Below are 18,026 nucleotides of genomic sequence, written 5' to 3'. Positions count from 1 at the left end.
ACACACAGCAAGTGCAATAAACGGCATAGAGACGGCTGTGATTTAGGCAGAGAGCTGGAAAGGATAAACTAGAATTTCTTTTGCCATCTATGCAAAACAAAAAGCCTTACTCAGTTACTCTTAAGATTTGTGCAAACATTTTTTCGTCTGGTTATTTGTGGAAAATGTAAAGATAATTAAGTGGCAGATAGCTAAAACACATTCCTATTATTATTCTCACTTTTCTGACCTTCTTAATGTACTGTTACGCTCAAACAAAGGCTGCTGAAAATGGCGAAACATTTACAAATGCGATAAAGCCTGGAAACCCTCATTTCTTGTGGATTTTGCACCTTTTTTCCATGGACGGGTTTCTGATGGACATGTTTGTTCAGCAAAAGATGTGTTAGCTTTTAATGCCTGTACGTGTCTGTACTGTTTAATGTAGGGTGGCTGGCAGTGTTCATTATCAGTTCACTGCAGATTATTCTCTTAGTCAGTCAATCATTTGACCTATTGGATATCACAAAAGTGTGAAAAATGCCTTTGTTCAGCCAACAGCACCAAATCATACACATTCCTGCTTCATTTTTTTGTCCTTAGACTCTCAGCCTGGGTAGTTTTGAATGATTCACGGTTCAATATAATCCTTTTTTTATCCTGGGCCTTGGTGCAGTCCCTCAGTTCATCGACTGCATGAAACAAGCCGTTTTATCTCCCTTGTCATTGCCTTTGAAGCAACTTTATTTCGATTGGCTGCCCCTTGTAAACAGAAGATTTGATCAGCGGGTGGGTTTCTGAGCTGTGTACTTGTGATGACCGTACCTGCTCTCACAGATACAGCAATTGAAAAAACTCTCTGATAGTGAGTTTTAATAATGATGGTTATAGTTACACTGTTATATTAAACTATTTGTACTTACCTCCATCTCCTCTTCAGTTTTCTTCCATTCTTAATATTTCTTCTTCCTCTTTTTATGTTTGTTTCGATAGATGAGCAACAAGCGCTCCAACAGTTTCCGGAGGGCGATTCTGCAGGGCAGCAGGCAGCTAAAAGGCTGCAGTCTCAGAGACGAGGCAGGCTTAGGACTGTCCCAGCGGTTGGTCCGCCACGTTGCCTATGAGACGCTACCCCGTGAGGTCGACCGCAAGTGGTACTTTGACAGCTATACCTACTGTCCCCCTCCCTGGTTCATCCTGGCTATCACCATCGCAGAGGTAAGTTGATGGAACATAAAATGTGATGAATCTTTTAGTAATAGTACATTTTAATATGAATTGACCATGATGCTTTTCAACGGTGCCTTCTTGTGCACCTCTAGTATGATGTCAGTGTGCCTGTTATACAGTTGTGGTCAGGCGTTTACTTACACTCATCATGGACATGATCGTTGTAGTAATTTTGAGCTACTGATTTCTGAGCTGTTCTTTTTCCAGGTGGAATGACTGTACGACATATTCTTTAGTATAATGTAATCTTTAATTGACTGCACAAGTTTGAATTTAATATGGATTTTCTCTAATTCACACAGGGTTAAAATTATAAATAAAGGTGCAAATAAATACAAACACAGCCACTAATATTTGGTTAAATGTCCCTCAGCAAGATGTCCCTGAACTAGCCATCAACAAGCTCTTGGCATGATTTTCGTCGGGTATTTGGACACTCTTCTATATTTAAATCTGTTTGGGTTTTGGGAAGATCATTCCAGAAGTTTAATGTTAGCCTGCTTTATCTATTCCTAAACCATTTCGTTTTTGTGTGTTTGCAATCATTGTTCTGTTGGGACACCCAAATGTGTCCAGGTTTCATCTTTCTTGCTGAGTGGTTTGCAACTTTTAGTGTCAAAAGAACCCTTTTTGCCCCTTCTACCAAACAAAGGGAGAAAAATCACTGCACACGCAGGGGGGTAGTGGGTGGGAGGATGGACGATGGATGGGAGATGTAACTGGGAGAGGATAAATTCGTTTAAATTATTATTTCTTCACATATATATATATTTTTTTACTGATGTCAGCTGAGAAAAAGAGACTCACCAAAACTGTACAACAGAAGACTGAATAACATGTTACCTATTTGAGAAGTCTCTTTTTCTGCTGTGATATTGGGATGGTGGGGTCAGAATTTGGCATAAAGAACATAAAAGCATGGATCCATCCGGCTTGTGTCAGTGGTGGTGGTGATATAATAGTTTGCCCATATAAGGTGTATATAAAACATTTAATAATAGGATAAACATACAGTGGTGTGAAAAAGTGTTTGCCACCTTCTTGGTTTCCTGTTTTTTGTATGTTTTTTACACTTTAATGTTTCATATCATCAAATTAAAAATTTTAGAAAAAAAACAACAAAACACAAAATGCAAAACATCCAAAGCTTTGTGAGAAAGGGATGGCTCCGCCCCCCCCAAATCCCCTAAAAAAAACCAAAACAAAGCAAAAAAAACAATAGTATTTGATGTTGATGCCACCACTGATTTTTCCAGGTTAATTTGATTGAAACAATATTAAATCAGAAGCTTTTGCTCAACTCCTGTGAAATTACTGAAGTAATTTATTTGCATTGTTTCTATAATAATCTATGAATGGATTTGTGTATTTGTTATTCTTATCATAAATACTACAGCAAGTCACTTATTGTTTGTTCTCTGCTCTCCCAGGTAGCTGTGTTCATGTACTATGGGTGCCAGATGGACCGCTTGGTCCTGCAAGTTTCCAGTCCATCCTTCCTTAAAAGTCCCCTACCTTACCATCCTCAGCTACGAGCCCAGGCCTGGAGGTATCTCAGCTACATTTTCATGCACACTGGGTGAGTTTAAATCTATTGCTTTTCATAACTTTGCCACCATTCAGATTTTCTGATCTTGGAAACAACTTGGTGACATATTTTAGATGAAGTTATCTGCTACAGTGTGTTCATGTCAGCCTTTAGATCAAGGAGGTACGCTTGTAGCATTTTAGGTGGATATGACATATTGATGAACACTAATTTGAAGTGCCGCATAACTGTGATGCCTTGGGGTGGTGTTACCTAAGGCATGTGAGGTGCTGAAGTGAATCAGCACAAGTTATGCAACAGATTCATCAACAGAAATATACAGCAGTGATTTTTCGTTCAAACACACCGAGCAGGACAAAGAAGTAAGAGATGAGAAACGTAGTCGATGGATGCAGCCAATAATGTTGACTGAAAGAAACGGGTCCTCTAATAACTGTTTGTAGTTGGATTATTGTAACGTGTGTTATGTGTGCTCATATTTGACCATAGAAAACAGTTATCTTTACAGGTACTCTTCACAAAAAAAGAGAAAACACCAAATATCAACTTGACAGATTTAATAAAACCACCTCTACATTTCTTCAGTCTCCTCCTTCCCTCCTCCGCTCCTCTCCTCTCTGACTATATTATTATCTGTTCAGTTCCGGCCAGGTCATCCAGGTTTAATTACTCTTCTGGCTAAATGTAGTTTCAGGCGATAAAGAGAACTAATAAAATGGTAATTTACTTAAGAGAACCTGGTTCAGTGCGAGGGAAGGGCTCGTGCACGGTGAGAAGATAAACTGGAAAGGATGGAGTGATGTTTAACACACCCCAATCACAGAGGAACTCACTGAAATGATTACGGTTCTCAAGGAAAGTGGCTGGCGGGAAAAGGGACTGTTGGGATTTAAACAGTCTGACTGAGGAAACTATGTATAATCACTTGGAAAGAAAAGCGTCTGGACTTCTTTAAGTTGCTTGAAGACGTTTCACCTCTCATCCGAGAAGCTTCTTCAGTTCTAAGAGTCAAATGGTGGAGAGCCCCAGGTTTAAACCCAGTGGGAGTATCCCCCCAAAAGATGGACAAAAGGACCCCCTGATGATCCTCTGCTTAGTCCAATGAGCCAAGGTGTGAAAACGGGTGTAGGTCACAATTAGCCAGGGTTTCAGGTGAGCTCATTGTGAAACCTGGCCCCACCCTATCATGTGATTTCCTGAGGTCAGATGGCCCAGGGTGTGAGTGGCTGTTAAGGCGTCTGGGAAGGGATCTCAAAACTGGATTATAGATGGCAGACAGTTGGTGTCATAAAGCACCGCCTCTGTTCAAAGATGGTCATTCACAGTGAACATAAATGGCTTCTTTCACTCCTCTTTCAAACCATCTGTCCTCTCTGTCCAAAATGTGAACGTTGGCATCCTCAAAAGAGTGTCCTTTGTCCTTTAGATGCAGATGGACTGCTGAGTCTTGTCCTGTGGAGGTGGCTCTTCTATGTTGTGCCATACGTTTATGAAGTGGCTGTTTGGTCTCTCCAATGTAGAGGTCTGGGCATTCCTCGTTACACTGTACAGCGTACACCACATTGTTAAGTTTGTGTTTTGGCGTTTTGTCTTTCGGGAGAACCAGTTTTTGTCTGAGTGCGTTGCTGGGTCGGAAATGCACTGGGATGTCGTGTCGTTTAAATCTGGGACTCTCCACCATTTGACTCTTAGAACTGAAGAACCTTCTCGGATGAGAGGTGAAACGTCTCATAAAAGACACTTTTCTTTCCAAGCTCCTTAGACTACGATGACCTGGATGACTGAGAACCTTCACAGACATATGTATAATCACACAAAGTGACATGAATTCAGCACAGTGCCCTTAAAAAAGTTTGAAAGATGATCACGATATTCAGCTTCACGCGGTCATGTGATGTACGCAGGAACCCTGTTATGCGTTGTCAGAAGAGAAAGAGCTCAAAGAATCCTGATTAAAAGTTAATATAGATTCAAGATGGCTGCTGGGTGACAAGATTTGCTTTTAGGACTTCGGCTATAATGGAGAAAACATGGACCAGCTGCTTTTCATAGCGGAGACCTATGAATGTGTGAGTTTTTGCACGAACAGTTTATTGATTAATCACAAAGAAAAAACAAACATGTTTTAAAAGCATTACTATGATTGCATAATTTAATCCTTAAATGTTCCATCATCTGTAGCTGGCTGCTCTCACCTAAACAGATATATTGCATATTTGCAATCAAGCTGCTGATTTGTGCTGTTTGCTTTCAGCAGCAGTAGCCCAGGTTGCACTTGATGATAGTCCACATAATTTAATCGCTAATAGCTGAACAAGTAGCTACCGCACAGCTGTGTGAAATCCATGATGCTGGTCTTTTTGATGCAGAGAATGATCGTTTATATCACACTGCAGCAGAACTTCTTCAGCTTGTATGGATCGTGTTTTGTCAAAGATATTCTAACGCCTACAGACTGAAAATCAATATTCTTATTTATTCAGAGAATATAAACCTTTAATCACTGATTCACTCTGGATCTTTAAATAATGTTGAAATACATTCAGTTTTTATAGATTTTAGAGACAAAGTAACCCAATTCATGTCACTTCAGATAGACTCATGCATCATCGAGTGTAAAGTGCACAAGTCTTGTCTTTCTTTATTTAGCTGTAATTGATTTAACACTGACAGAGAGCACAGACACAGAAATGGAGTGCCCTTTAACAAAAGTCAAGGCTGGTTTTCTGATTCATTTATCCAATGGTGCAGACGAACTTTGATGTGTATTGCAAGATAATACTCGGCGCTCACATTAAAAGTGGCACTGACAAAGCTTTGCAACTGACTGATACCAATATTTCCATATTTGAATTTTGCCCGCTTTCTCTTCTTGTTTCCCTGTGTCTCTCACTCACACACACACACACACACACACACACACACACACACACACACACACACACACACACACACACACACACACACACACACACACACAGAAACAGAGAGTGAGAGTCTCACACACATCTACAAACCATGTAATCCTGTCAACAGCTCAGTACCACTGATCCCTCCAGTTCCCAACACTAAAACAAAATGTAAATATTGGCCCCAAAACATCCCTCAGCAGAGCAGCCTCTCAGACAGACAGAGCCTGCTCTGCTCTCTCTCCCCTCGCTCTCACTTTCCATCACAAGCACACGAAGGATGTCTGTAGCAAGTGTGAAGCCTTCAGAAAGATTAGTGCTTTTTGAGATTAAACCAGGACAAGTTTCTGCCCGGTTGTGTTTCTCGAGTTCTCAGTCTAATGTGGGAAGATGTAACCTACAATAATAATCAGAGGAGCCTGAGCACCTGATGATAGTGTAATAATTTGTGGAAAACTGGCAAGAGATTGCACTCAGTTCAGCGCTAAAGTTGTTCCATTAACGTGAACTAACAATAAGGTTTTCTGTAGTTTGGTGAAGCAGCGATAAAGACAGTAAGATTCAACAGTGCTTTTGTTGAGTGCCCTGAAAGGCCACGGTTATCTCGACACAATAGGGCTTCTCATGGGTATCCACGGATCTGCCTGACAGTGCAGCCTGTTCCTCACAGCCTCATTAGTGGTATAGAAATATATAGCTGCTGTTATCTGGAGGGGAGTTGTTCTCTGAACAGGGTTCTCCCAGCCAATCAATATCCCCATTGTCTTTCTGATCGCTGAGCGATGCTTTATGTCGCCGTAGTAGTTGAGGTGGCTGCGTTGTTTCAAGCTAACTAGATTACTGGGCTTGCCTGAGTTGAAGGAATAGCATGTGTGTCAGACACACAGAGAGAGAGAGGTTATTTGTTTTAGGAAAGTTTTTGTTTATTTTTGTTTGAGTCTGTCTGTAAACGCAGCGTTTACTGGAACCCTCTGCCAACCTGTCAAACAGGGGAAAAAAACGGGACTCCTACAAGAGTCATCGCCATGTCTTTCTCTTCGTTTCTGTCAGCGCTCTCACACATTCGCTGAAAAAGAGACGTCAGGATAATTTAGAAACAGAAAAACACACCAAGTGATTGAAGAGAGCGAGAGAGAGTTATCAAAGCCGAGACGCAGAGAGAGGCTGAGAGGCCAGATTATGCTAGCTGCTTTCCTTTTGGATTCTGCTGTGACACCCGAACGTGCCTGAGCTGCTGACTGAGGTTTGGCTGGAAGGACTCTCTAGCTGTGAAGGGCACAGGGTGTCTGTGTTTGTGTGTGTGGGTGTACGTATTTGTGTGCAAAGCTATCATTTGCTTACAGTCATCACATTGAACCACAAGCTGTGAGCAGATTAGGGTCCATTTATGGCAGCCGCACACCTCTTTTATCTTTTGTTGTTTTTGAAATATTTAAATGCTGGGTGCATGTCTCTGCGACTCTGTGATAGAGCTGCTTAATCATGGCTGACACTGTAATCATTTTGGTCACTACTGAGGTCACGGAGATTTAGTGGCTTCTGAAACATTGTGCATTTGTTTGAATTTTTTCTATATTTGTTGTTCCTCATTGGTTCCCTTGAATAAAAAGTATTTCCAAGCAGATGAATAGGCTTTACCCTTTCTAGTTGACCAAAGACTCTTTTTCTCTTCTTTCAAAGCATCATAGCTGGGAGACTGAGTCTGGGCTCTGAGGTAACAGTCAAAGCCAAGCAAAATTGTGCATTCATGACCAACGCGATTATAGTAATAGAAAAATAGAACAGCAATCCGCAACACAGCACCTCTTAAATAAGTTGGGACAGGGCCATGTTTGCCACCCTTTAGTATCCCCTCCTGTTTAGACGAGAGACCAGCTGCTGAAACTTTGAGAGAGGTATGCTGTCCCGTTCTGGTCTGATATAGGCAGCAGGACAGAAATACAATATGGATTTTTGCCCATGTCCCTTGCACACAGATTATTTTTATGACATTTTTTGATGAAGTTATTTAATATAGATGATGAAATATTCAGTATCAACAATTTTATCATACTGCTAAGATGAATGATTCTAAAAGAAAACAACTATTTTATAGAGCAAAAAAAATTCTAAAGGGAACATTTATTTTGTTTATTTTTATTTTATTAGTATTTTCCTTAAATGTGTCAAATATATATTTTCTCATCTAAATGTCCACTGTGCTGTAAGCCAGGGGGCGGTAATGCGCCTTAACATTGGTTGCCAACCAGGAAGAAGCACAGGAGGGAGGGGGTGAGTAGCTCAAATGTGCTGTTAGCATGTTAGCAGAGCGATGCTACTGTGAACCAAGGAGCTATTGTCTTGATGTGAGCTTCTACTCAGGGTTTTTTTTCTTCCAGCTCAGAGCAGAAATATTTTTGTTAAGATACTGGATGTTGTGTTTTTCTCCACAATTTTAATTATAAGCTAGATATATTTCTACTAATAAAATTAGTTTGCTAACTGCAACGGGGATGAGTCAGTTGGGCTTGTGAATCATGATTCATGAGTCAGTAAAGTGATTCTCGAGTACTGAAGGATTAGTTCATGATTCGCGGATTAGCATTAAGTCGATTATGCATCACAGGGTGGAGGGTGGTTCCCTGTTTTCTTTTTGCATAACTAAACTATAGGGTTTGTAACCCTATTAGTTAGGTTGTTCAATATTTATGCTAAGTACTCTTTAAAATACCAGAATAGGGAGGATGGTGTAGGTTTAAGTTTGCTAGATTGATCAGTGTAGCTGAACTAGAAAATATTTTGGGTGCAGTGTATTTTTTGCATACAGGTATAACAGAATAGTTTTAGTGTTTTGTTTTTTAAAACTTGAGTGTGAACTTATACAAAATGCAGCAAGATATTTATAAAAAAAATTGTATTGATTACAAAATACACTATATCGGATTCATATTGGTATCAGCCGATATCCAAATTTATGATATCATTATTGGTATCGAACATAAAAAAAGTTGTATCGTGCCATCTCTACTACTTACTTTTCCAGCCTTTTTATTCTCCCTGTCCCAACTTTTTCTGAGATGTTCTGCTGCCATCAAATTCAAGAGCTGTTATTTTTCATTTGAAACATTTAATCATGTTTTCTGTGGTCTGTTGTGAATAAAATATGGATTTACTGGATTTACATTTTACGTAGTGCCTTAACTTATTTGGAATTAGGGTTGCAAAGTTAAAAAACAAAAGAATGTATTTTTTTTAATTGTATTCATCAAACCTGAAGATAACCTGAATACGGGCAGTGCAAGTTTCCATCATGATGTACCTCACTAGGAAGTGAACCGCTTTCATAATCCTGAAAATCCGGTGTTAACCCTGAAATTACCTGTAAAAAAAACAAATTTGGTACTTGTTTTTTTTCTGGTTATAAGCATTTTGTTTCCTGTTGAGCTATGGTAGTGATAAGTTTATTAAATGAGAGCCAGCTTGGCGTCAAGTAGACTTTATCTCAATTTATATACAGAGATTGTTTGGGTTTTTGTTTGTTTGTTTGATTTTAATTAGGATATAGCTTACATAAACATGCGCACACTGTCAGATGAGGAAAAGTTTCTTGTCTTCTGTGTATTCCTTGTGTCTAATAGGTCTGTGTGTGTGTGTGTGTGTGTGTGTGAGAGAGACTTTTTGGACTTGTTTTCGGGCTGTTTATCCTTTCACCTCCCTTTGCCTCGCTGACAGCTTACCAATGTATGAACTCAGCCTTTTGATGAAAGTTTTGGAATAATGAGGCCAAAGTGGACAGTTACAAAGGAAATGCTACTAAAAAAACCATAAAAATAATGAGAGATTTTTTCCCCTGAGGCCACTCTCTTTTTTTGTCTAAAATTCAAGCGTTTGTCTTCTATATATATTGTACTGTATATCTCAAAGGACTCATATCTCACATTATGCTGTTTAGCTTCTTTTGCTGTTGTGTCATAAAACATGAGAATTAAGTGAAAAGTGAATTAATCACTTTTGTGATTAAATTATGAGACGTGAGTCATGTAAGACTTTGATATAAAACATAAACATTTACTCTTGGGGACATATTTTTTCCCCTTCCTATATGGCTTTTTTTCCTTTCTTTGTGACATTCAAGTTGCCCTTTTTTTCTGATAATGCCTTTGCAAGCTCTGTAGCGTTCATGAAATCATGTTTTCTTCTTCTTTGAGGAGGTAGCTCCCATTTACTTTTACACAGTGTGAAAAACATTTCCCATCCCAGTAAACATGAATCCAGAATTTGATTCTTATCAGAGTTTCTGTTTCACTACTTCTTCGTGCCAGAGTTCAGTACGTTTCCTGCCAATCATCCGCAGGAGGAAAAAGAAGTGTTTTGCCATCACAGAATTTTTTATCACTTTCATGTCTTCACTTTTAAAGTTTACAGAAGAGAAACAGGAGAAAAAAGTTGCCTTTTAAAGACTTCTATGTCTCATACAAGGAATTTGTCATGAAAGTGGTCATTTTTGCACTTTTAATGCGACATAAAACTAATTAAATATGATCAAACAGCATGTCGCTTGAGAGAAATGCAAAACCCAACACTTTCATGTCTGTTTTCATATTTGTCAAGATTAGGCAGACGATACATGTTTAAGATTTGGAATTGAGTGCAATGCTATGTTGTGTTACACATTCATAAGTGAGTGATAAGGCCACATGGGTTTTCTGGCTGGGAAATTGTTGATATTCAAGTTTCTTTCATTGCAAATTTGGGTAAAAATCATTATAAATGTATCATATGCGATGATATAGCATGCTTATTTAGATACACTAAAGGTGGATTTGTGTGTTTATGACATTATGCAGTGTTTAAAAGCTGCAATGGAAAAACAACTGCTTTGAACCACTAATAAACAATATAGTAAGAAATTTAGTTGTTAATTATGAGACACTTAATAGATGCGTGCACACACATTAACAAAGCATGTAATCCTGTCAACAGCTCAGCAGCACAGATTCTTAAGTCATAAACTGACTGCAAATATTGGCTTCAGAAATAAACCTCAATGGAGAAGTATGCAAACTGACCAACCTCCATTTCTTCCCCATCTTTCTTTCTTTTTGTGCAGATGGAGGAGGAATATTAATTTTTATGGAAATGTTTTTAAGCCTTAAAGGCAAAAACAAATCCAGGAGCTATGTTAATCAGCAGAAAGTGTGTGTGTGTGTGTGTGTGTGTGTGTGTGTTTTAATTCAAAATAACATTTGATGACGTCTATGGCAACAAAAATTTAAATTCTAGATACTCTTCAAAAATTTTGAAAGAGTAGTTGTTAAAGAGCTAACTAATCATCTGCAGAGGAATGGCTTATTTGAAGAGTTTCAGTCAGGTTTCAGAGCTCATCACAGCACAGAAACAGCTTTAGTGAAGGTTACAAATGAACAATTAGAGCATTCTGTGTGTATTACAGGTACTGCGCTGCAGTGGTTTGTATCATATCTATCTAATAGAGTCCAATTTGTTCATGTAAATGGAGAGTACTCTTTACACAATAAGGCACAGGTGTCGAACTCCAGGTCTCGAAGGCTGGTGTCCTGCAGGTTTTAGATGCGTCCTTGATCCAACACAGCTGATTTAAATGGCTAAATTGCCTCCTAAACATGTCTTGAAGTTCTCCAGAAGCCTGGAAATGAACTAATCATTTGATTCAGGTGTGTTGAAACAGGGTGAGATCTAAAGCCTGCAGGACACCGGCCCTCGAGGCCTGGAGTTCGACACCCCTGCACTAAGGTTAATTATGGAGTTCCACAAGGTTCTGTGCTAGGACCAATTCTGTTTACATGCGTCCCTTAGGCAGTATCATCAGAAGGCATAGCATACATTTTCACTGCTATGCAGATGACACCTAACTTTATCTATCCATGAAACCAAAAAATACACACCAATTTGTTAAACTGCAGGAATGTCTCATAAAGACCTTGATGACTTCAAATTTTCTGCATTTAAATTCAGATCAAACTGAGGTTATTGTACTCGGCCTTAAAAAGCTTAGAAATATGGTATCTAACCAGATTCTTACTCTGGATGGCATTACTTTGGTCTCCAGTAACACTGTAAGGAACCTTGGAGTCATTATTGACCAGGATATGTCCTTCAATGCACATATCAGTTTTCAGGCCCCTCTTCTGTGGAACCAGCTTCCAGTTTAGATTCAAGAAACTTGTCAAAATGACAAGGGGCTGTTTCTAGGGAAGAATGTTTCTGGAATGACACATTACTTTTTTCCAAAATAAATCACACTACACTATAAACTGGGGAGTCTGGGCTCCATTTGTTGTATCCTGCTCTGAATGTATAGGCTGTATAGAGGGTGAATGTAGCATCCACATCTGAAATTGATGTAGAAATGTATAAAAGCTGTACTTTCTAATGAGAGAACACTTCCCTGATGACTTTAAATTCCTCAAATGCTTGTTTTAAGTTTTATTTAATGCAACATAGGGTTAATTTTGTAAAACATGGTCCTCGTTTGATTTAAAAAGGAGGACAAAGTTGTGGTCTTCAAAATCCTGTTTCAAAATATTGAAAACACAAATGGTAAAACTTTGAGGCCTCACAGTGTGACCTCAATAGCTCATGTGCCACTCACATTTCTGCAATGACCTTTTTATATTGCTACTGTATTAAGTGCAGGGTTATATATTTTTCATGTTACAGGATTGAACACCTGAGCCTGAACATGGCCATGCAGCTGCTGGTGGGCGTCCCTCTAGAAATGGTCCACGGTGCCCTGAGAATTGGACTGGTCTATGTGTGTGGTGTGTTAGCAGGTAGGTGTGTGGCTTCACTGTCTCTCTGCTACCCAGGGATGAAAACACAAACAGACATGGCGGGGTTTTCCCTTTCAGCTCCGTCGTTGTTCCATCTGCTTGTTTTATGCATTTAATCACCTATCAGATTTCATCGTGTGTTGGTGGATACTGGTCAGGGAGAGAACTGTGCATATGTGTGTGGCATGTTCAGGACAGATGGTCTTCTGTTTCTGTCCTCCTACCAGACATGGTGGGATGCAGGGGGTTCTCAGAGCCCTTATTTAAGCCCCCGCGTCCTCCATATTCATTCAGTAAAGGGCAGAGCAAAGAGAGTCATCTCAAATAAAGCTCAATCAGAGAAACACACACAGTAATAATGAAATCGGGGGGGATGAAGAAAGAGAAACGTGATGAATTCTTAAACGCTAATAACACAGAGTCTGAAGAGGAGAGCCGGGATATGAGAAATGCAGAAATGGATGTGAAGCAGAGCTGGGCGAGAATTAGGAGAGGAACTACCAATGAGAAAGCAAAAGCGGACACAGCTTTGAACAAAATGTCACTGCTCCCTTCCTACTCCCCTATCAACCTCAAGCACTGGTGCAATTTGAGTGTTCAGGCCCGTTCAGCTGAGACAAAGCATGTGTATGTGTGAGCTCATAAGCACCGTTTTTCTTCACTGAATCTGTGATCAACCCCAGTGCTGTTTTCCTGTTTTTTCCCCCCCCTTTTATTTGGTACCCTGGGGTGTCATTTTTAGCAAAACAACTGGAGTGGAAATATTGGGCTACTTTTTGAGACGAGACTTAGAAACATGATGCCTCGTGGCGGGAAATGAGGGTTTTTACTGATAGACTGAAAAAAAATGATTGTGTGATATGAATCGCAGCCGTTGAGGTTTTGTTTAATATTCATGAACATTTCTCTCTACACGTCTGCGAGCCCCCATTGTGTGTAAGAGAGTGTGTGTCTGTGCGTGCACGCACAAGGGTCACTGACAAACACCCCTGGGGATACCAGCTGCGGCGGCCTGTAGCATTAACCTCACAGTGAAATGAGGATGAGGAAATGAGCACATAAATCACTCACACTTACATATGCACACAGACACACACACACACACACACACACACACACACAAATGTCTGTTAATTAGATATTGACCACCAAGAAGAAGAGGGGAGTTGCAGTGTGGTTGTGCCGGCTGCCATGTTTGCGTTTCTTGTGTCTGACTGAGCTCAGCAGGTAAAATTGGGCAGCAGAAAGACTCCAACCAAAATCTGTAATATTTAACAAGAACCGGATGTTTGTGTATGTGGCACATATACAGCACATGTATTGTGTAGACTGTAGATTTATGATTATCTTTAACAGAAACTTTCTAATAGTAAACAGTAAATTAAATTTAAAAAAAGGAAGTTTTCACTGAGGTTTAATGTTTAGTTTTTGCCCCTTTTAGCCTAAATTATATTAATCTTTTACATTAAATTGCCAGAAGTGTTTCCTTACTATCTGTTCTCACTTACTTACTTTTATTTGCACTGTTGTGGATCCTACTCAGAGGTGCCAGTAGTTTTTTTTAACATGAATGAACCTGTTTGTGGAGTATTTGTATATGATTTCAAACATATGTGTAAAGGATCTTTAAAAGAATTACTGTGAGCTTTTTATTCTTTACACTAGATGCTTTTATCAGTGTAATAAATCAAATATAAGGCCGGCTTTAGATTGTTTTTTTGTCTTTCAAACAGTCGAGGTCATTGGAGGGGCACAATTTGAACTTGTTCACAGGGACACATGGCCATAAACATCTATGAGGTCATCAAGCTCTGGACCTCAATTTCTATGTATTTATTTACTTTTAAAACGGTACAATAAAAATTGACATGAATCAGCGTTTGAGACTTAAGGCGGATAATACTCTGAAGAGACTCTAGTGAGTTATGGCCTGCAATATAGCCCCTCATGCATAACTCATTAGGAATAATAATTGACTGGTTTATGAGGAGTTAATCAAAGGCGCAATAGCCACAGCCACTGAGCAAGTAATTTTTTCTCTCATGATAAGTGTAGAATATATATATACTGGAAGTGCTGGGTATACAAGTCTGGCCTAAGTCTTCGGTCAGAAAGACTGCAGCAGTCCAGGAGTTTAGTTCACTGTCTTTAATGAAGCTTCACAGAAGATATGCACTGATAATTGTGGCAGGTGCAGTATCGGTGACTATAAGCATGGTTGTCTGGAAACAGAAACAGGTAACACTATAATTAGCAGGCTCAAAGACAACCAAACAACAATCAGAACACATCATCTACTCAGACACAGCAATATTTTACAATGTCCACAAGGGGTCGCCGTAAGACCAGAAGTTGGCTAAATAGCACATATTTTCCCAGTTGCTAGTACTAAGGCAAGCATGTGGCAAGCTAACAACAGCTAAACTAAACAATAAACAACAGAAAAATCCTTTAACCGCGGGATATAATCATTGGGGGAGATTCTGGCCACTGGTATTAACTTAGTGCTTATTAATTAAATAATTAAATAAACCTACTAACGTGGTAGCAGTGTACTGAGGCATAACTTTAGCTTAAACATACACAAACAACTATAACTATTATCATACCAGTTAACCTGTCAAAGGCAATAACACTTACAGTCTCATTAACGCACACGGAATCACACAAACTGCGATACAACTGCCATGCTCTGCTGCTGCTTTTCGTCCCTCACTCTCCCTCTGCGTGATGCGCACATGATCACTGGTGCGCTCATTTGGGTGCGCTTGGTTCTTGCCTCTAGACATCCTGAGGCCGAGTCAGCAGGGAATTTGCACAATAAGGAATAATTGACTATTTTTATTCTAATTTCTATTCTTCTTTTGCATTGTTTAATTTCTCATTGCTACAATGACAATAAAGTTTCTGAGTCTGTTTCAATTCAACTCAATGTAGACATACATGTGTATACAAAAGTGTTTTCAGTTTTTCTATTTTTGGTTTTGTTTGTATCACAACTCTACGAACAATTCTCTTCAGAACAACAGAGTGTACAATTTTAACAAGCTTTAAATCAATATTTGGTAAGACCACCTTTATTTATTTAGTGCTTGCTCATAGTGGGTCGTTGGATTGTTGAGGTTTTCTTTGTTTTCTCGGTTATATTGTGTTACAATATAAAGCATCTTGAGGCAACTGTTGTTGTAATTTGCACTGAACTGAACTGAACTGAATTGAATTCTTCCACGTGGTCTGGCCTCTCTTAGAAAAGCTTTCATGCAAGTTTCTTTAAGTACTCTGGAGGAACAGTTCTCCAGATTTTTTGAAGAACACGTGATAGCTCTATATCTTTGTTTCTTCTCTGTTCTGTCATGGGATCATCTCTGTCAAGATGACACACTGCTTCCATAAATGTTGAGGTCTGGGTTCTGGGGAGGCAAATATAATGAATATTAACAAAAAACTTTGAATTCCCTACATTCCCCTTGTTTGATTTGAGGCCATTTAAACATTTTAGCTTAATCCTTATATATTAGGGGACAAACAGCTACTCTGTTGCTGCATAATGACATAATTTCCTCACATAGGTTACTATGTGAGGAAATATTGCATCAAACAGAAAAGGGCTCAGCTGGCACATACAGAGGTTAAGGCATAGTTCAGAGGTCAAGTAATGACTCAGAAAAGGGTGTCTGACCCTCTAGGGCTCACACACACTCTGACACTTTAATGTCATAGCTCCCCTTATGGAAAACAGACAAGAAGTGGCTTTTCAGAGCAAAGGATATAAGACAGGTGCAGCAGTGGACAATGATAACTAAGACTCAGACGAGACAAAACAGACACACAGACAATAAAGCAGCTACACAAAGTCAAAGACTTGACTATGGGCACATGGGGGTCACTTACAAAGGGCACACACATAAAACACTACTGTAAAGGCTCGGTATATTCAGTTGGCTCAACATGCAGCCAAGCTGTTGATTTTTCTCATTATGAGCACTGATGTGCGTTATTATTTCTCCTCATGTGTCTGGCTGTTTCGCTGCAGTTTGGAAGAAGAGCCAAGAAAAATGAGCTGCCACTTTCAACTGTAAAACCTACAGGCCTCCTGGGGCCTGCTGAATGACTATGAGAGACCGTGTCCTTGTCTGTGTGTGTGTTTGTGTGTGTGAGATTATGTGCACACAGAAGCACACTGCTAAAATAATGTTATTAAACCAAGGTAATTACAGAGATGGAGGTCACCCTGCAGAGACACACTTCCAAAACACAGGAACTAGAAGGTGGAGTTGCTCTTTGTGTGTGTGTGTGTGTGTGTGTGTGTGTGTGTGTGTGTGTGTGTGTGTGTGTGTGTGCGCGCGTGCGTGCGTGCGTGCGTGCGTGCGTGCGTGCACGCATGTGAAAGAGAGAGAAAGAGAGATCTGTTAGGGTAGGAATCTGATTATCTTTTTTTTATTTGTTCTTTTTTGTTTGTTAGGTTGGGTGCCAGTGTTTAAAAGTAAAGGATTAGATATGGTAAATGGCCTGTATTTGTATGGCGCTTTTACTAGTCCCACCTAGGGACCCCAAGGCGCTTTACACACCCAGTCATCCACCCATTCACACACTGGTGGAGGCTAACCACAGCTGCCCTGGGGCAGACTGACAGGCTGCCATATCGCGCCATCGGCCCTTCTGGCCATCACCAGTAGGCTTCTTTTTTGCATGCTAGAGCTTGAACCTGTATTTGTGGATAGTATAACATTTGTGGAAATTACTGGAAGTAATTCTTGAGTCCATGCAGTGATTTCAGTGACAGAATATTTCATGTTTTGCCCCATGCTTTTCCCATCAAATACCAATGTTTGGCCTTAATCCATTGTGGACAGAGATTTCTCCAGATTTTTGATGATATTATGTACTGTAGATGATGAGATATTCAAAATGTTGAGGGGCATCAATCTAAAGTTGTTCAACAAACTGGTGAACATCTGCTTCTCTAAGATGCTCCTTTTATTTTATTTATTTTTTTATTCACATTTTACAACATTTTTGGAATAAGGCATGTATGAATGATAAAGTATGGTGTAATAAATTCTGTACATCAAGGAGAAATAGCAATAGCAACAGAAATATAGGAGAAAGTAAAACTGAGCATTGATCAAACTGGGTTTTAACATTAATTTAAACATTATGGGATTGGCCAAAGGTGCAGAATTATAGAAAATATCCAGTTCAAGAGTTTCCATTCCATTTTAAAAATTTAATTTGAATTTATTGGAACCAGTACCAGACATTAAAAAAATCGAATCTTCATCTATAGAAAGTTAATAAAGCATCTGTATCAAAATCAAGATGGTGAAGAGAAACGGTGGAGAATAACCCCATTAGATTTTCTATGCGTTTGAGTATATGATGCACATTTTATTGTGTATTGCTTAAAGGAGAAATATGTAATATGCATCCGTATTCGTACTTTGAGAACAAGAGTGGAAGAACACAGAGTGAATGTGAGAATATTTATCTGCATCTCCTTGTGCTCTCTTTCATAGTGTGGGCAGTTGTGTGTTATGTACTTTGCATCAATACAGTAAACATTCAGTG

General features: G+C 39.4%; 1 protein-coding gene across 2 annotated transcripts in view; it reads left to right on the top strand.

The window, feature by feature from the left end:
* Positions 1 to 18,026, top strand: part of rhbdl3 (rhomboid, veinlet-like 3) — an 82,616-nt gene that overhangs the window by 56,414 nt on the left and 8,176 nt on the right. For both annotated transcript variants that reach the window (XM_080879251.1, XM_080879250.1), the window contains 3 exons: positions 973 to 1,197; positions 2,640 to 2,788; positions 12,346 to 12,458. In XM_080879251.1, coding sequence (XP_080735377.1) covers positions 973 to 1,197; positions 2,640 to 2,788; positions 12,346 to 12,458 — 487 coding nt within the window. The remainder of the gene's footprint in view (positions 1 to 972; positions 1,198 to 2,639; positions 2,789 to 12,345; positions 12,459 to 18,026) is intronic.

This window comes from Rhamphochromis sp. 'chilingali' (assembly GCF_963969265.1).
Source record: "Rhamphochromis sp. 'chilingali' genome assembly, chromosome: 4".
Taxonomy (NCBI): Eukaryota; Metazoa; Chordata; class Actinopteri; order Cichliformes; family Cichlidae; genus Rhamphochromis; species Rhamphochromis sp. 'chilingali'.
This window is presented reverse-complemented; position numbering and strand designations above follow the sequence as displayed.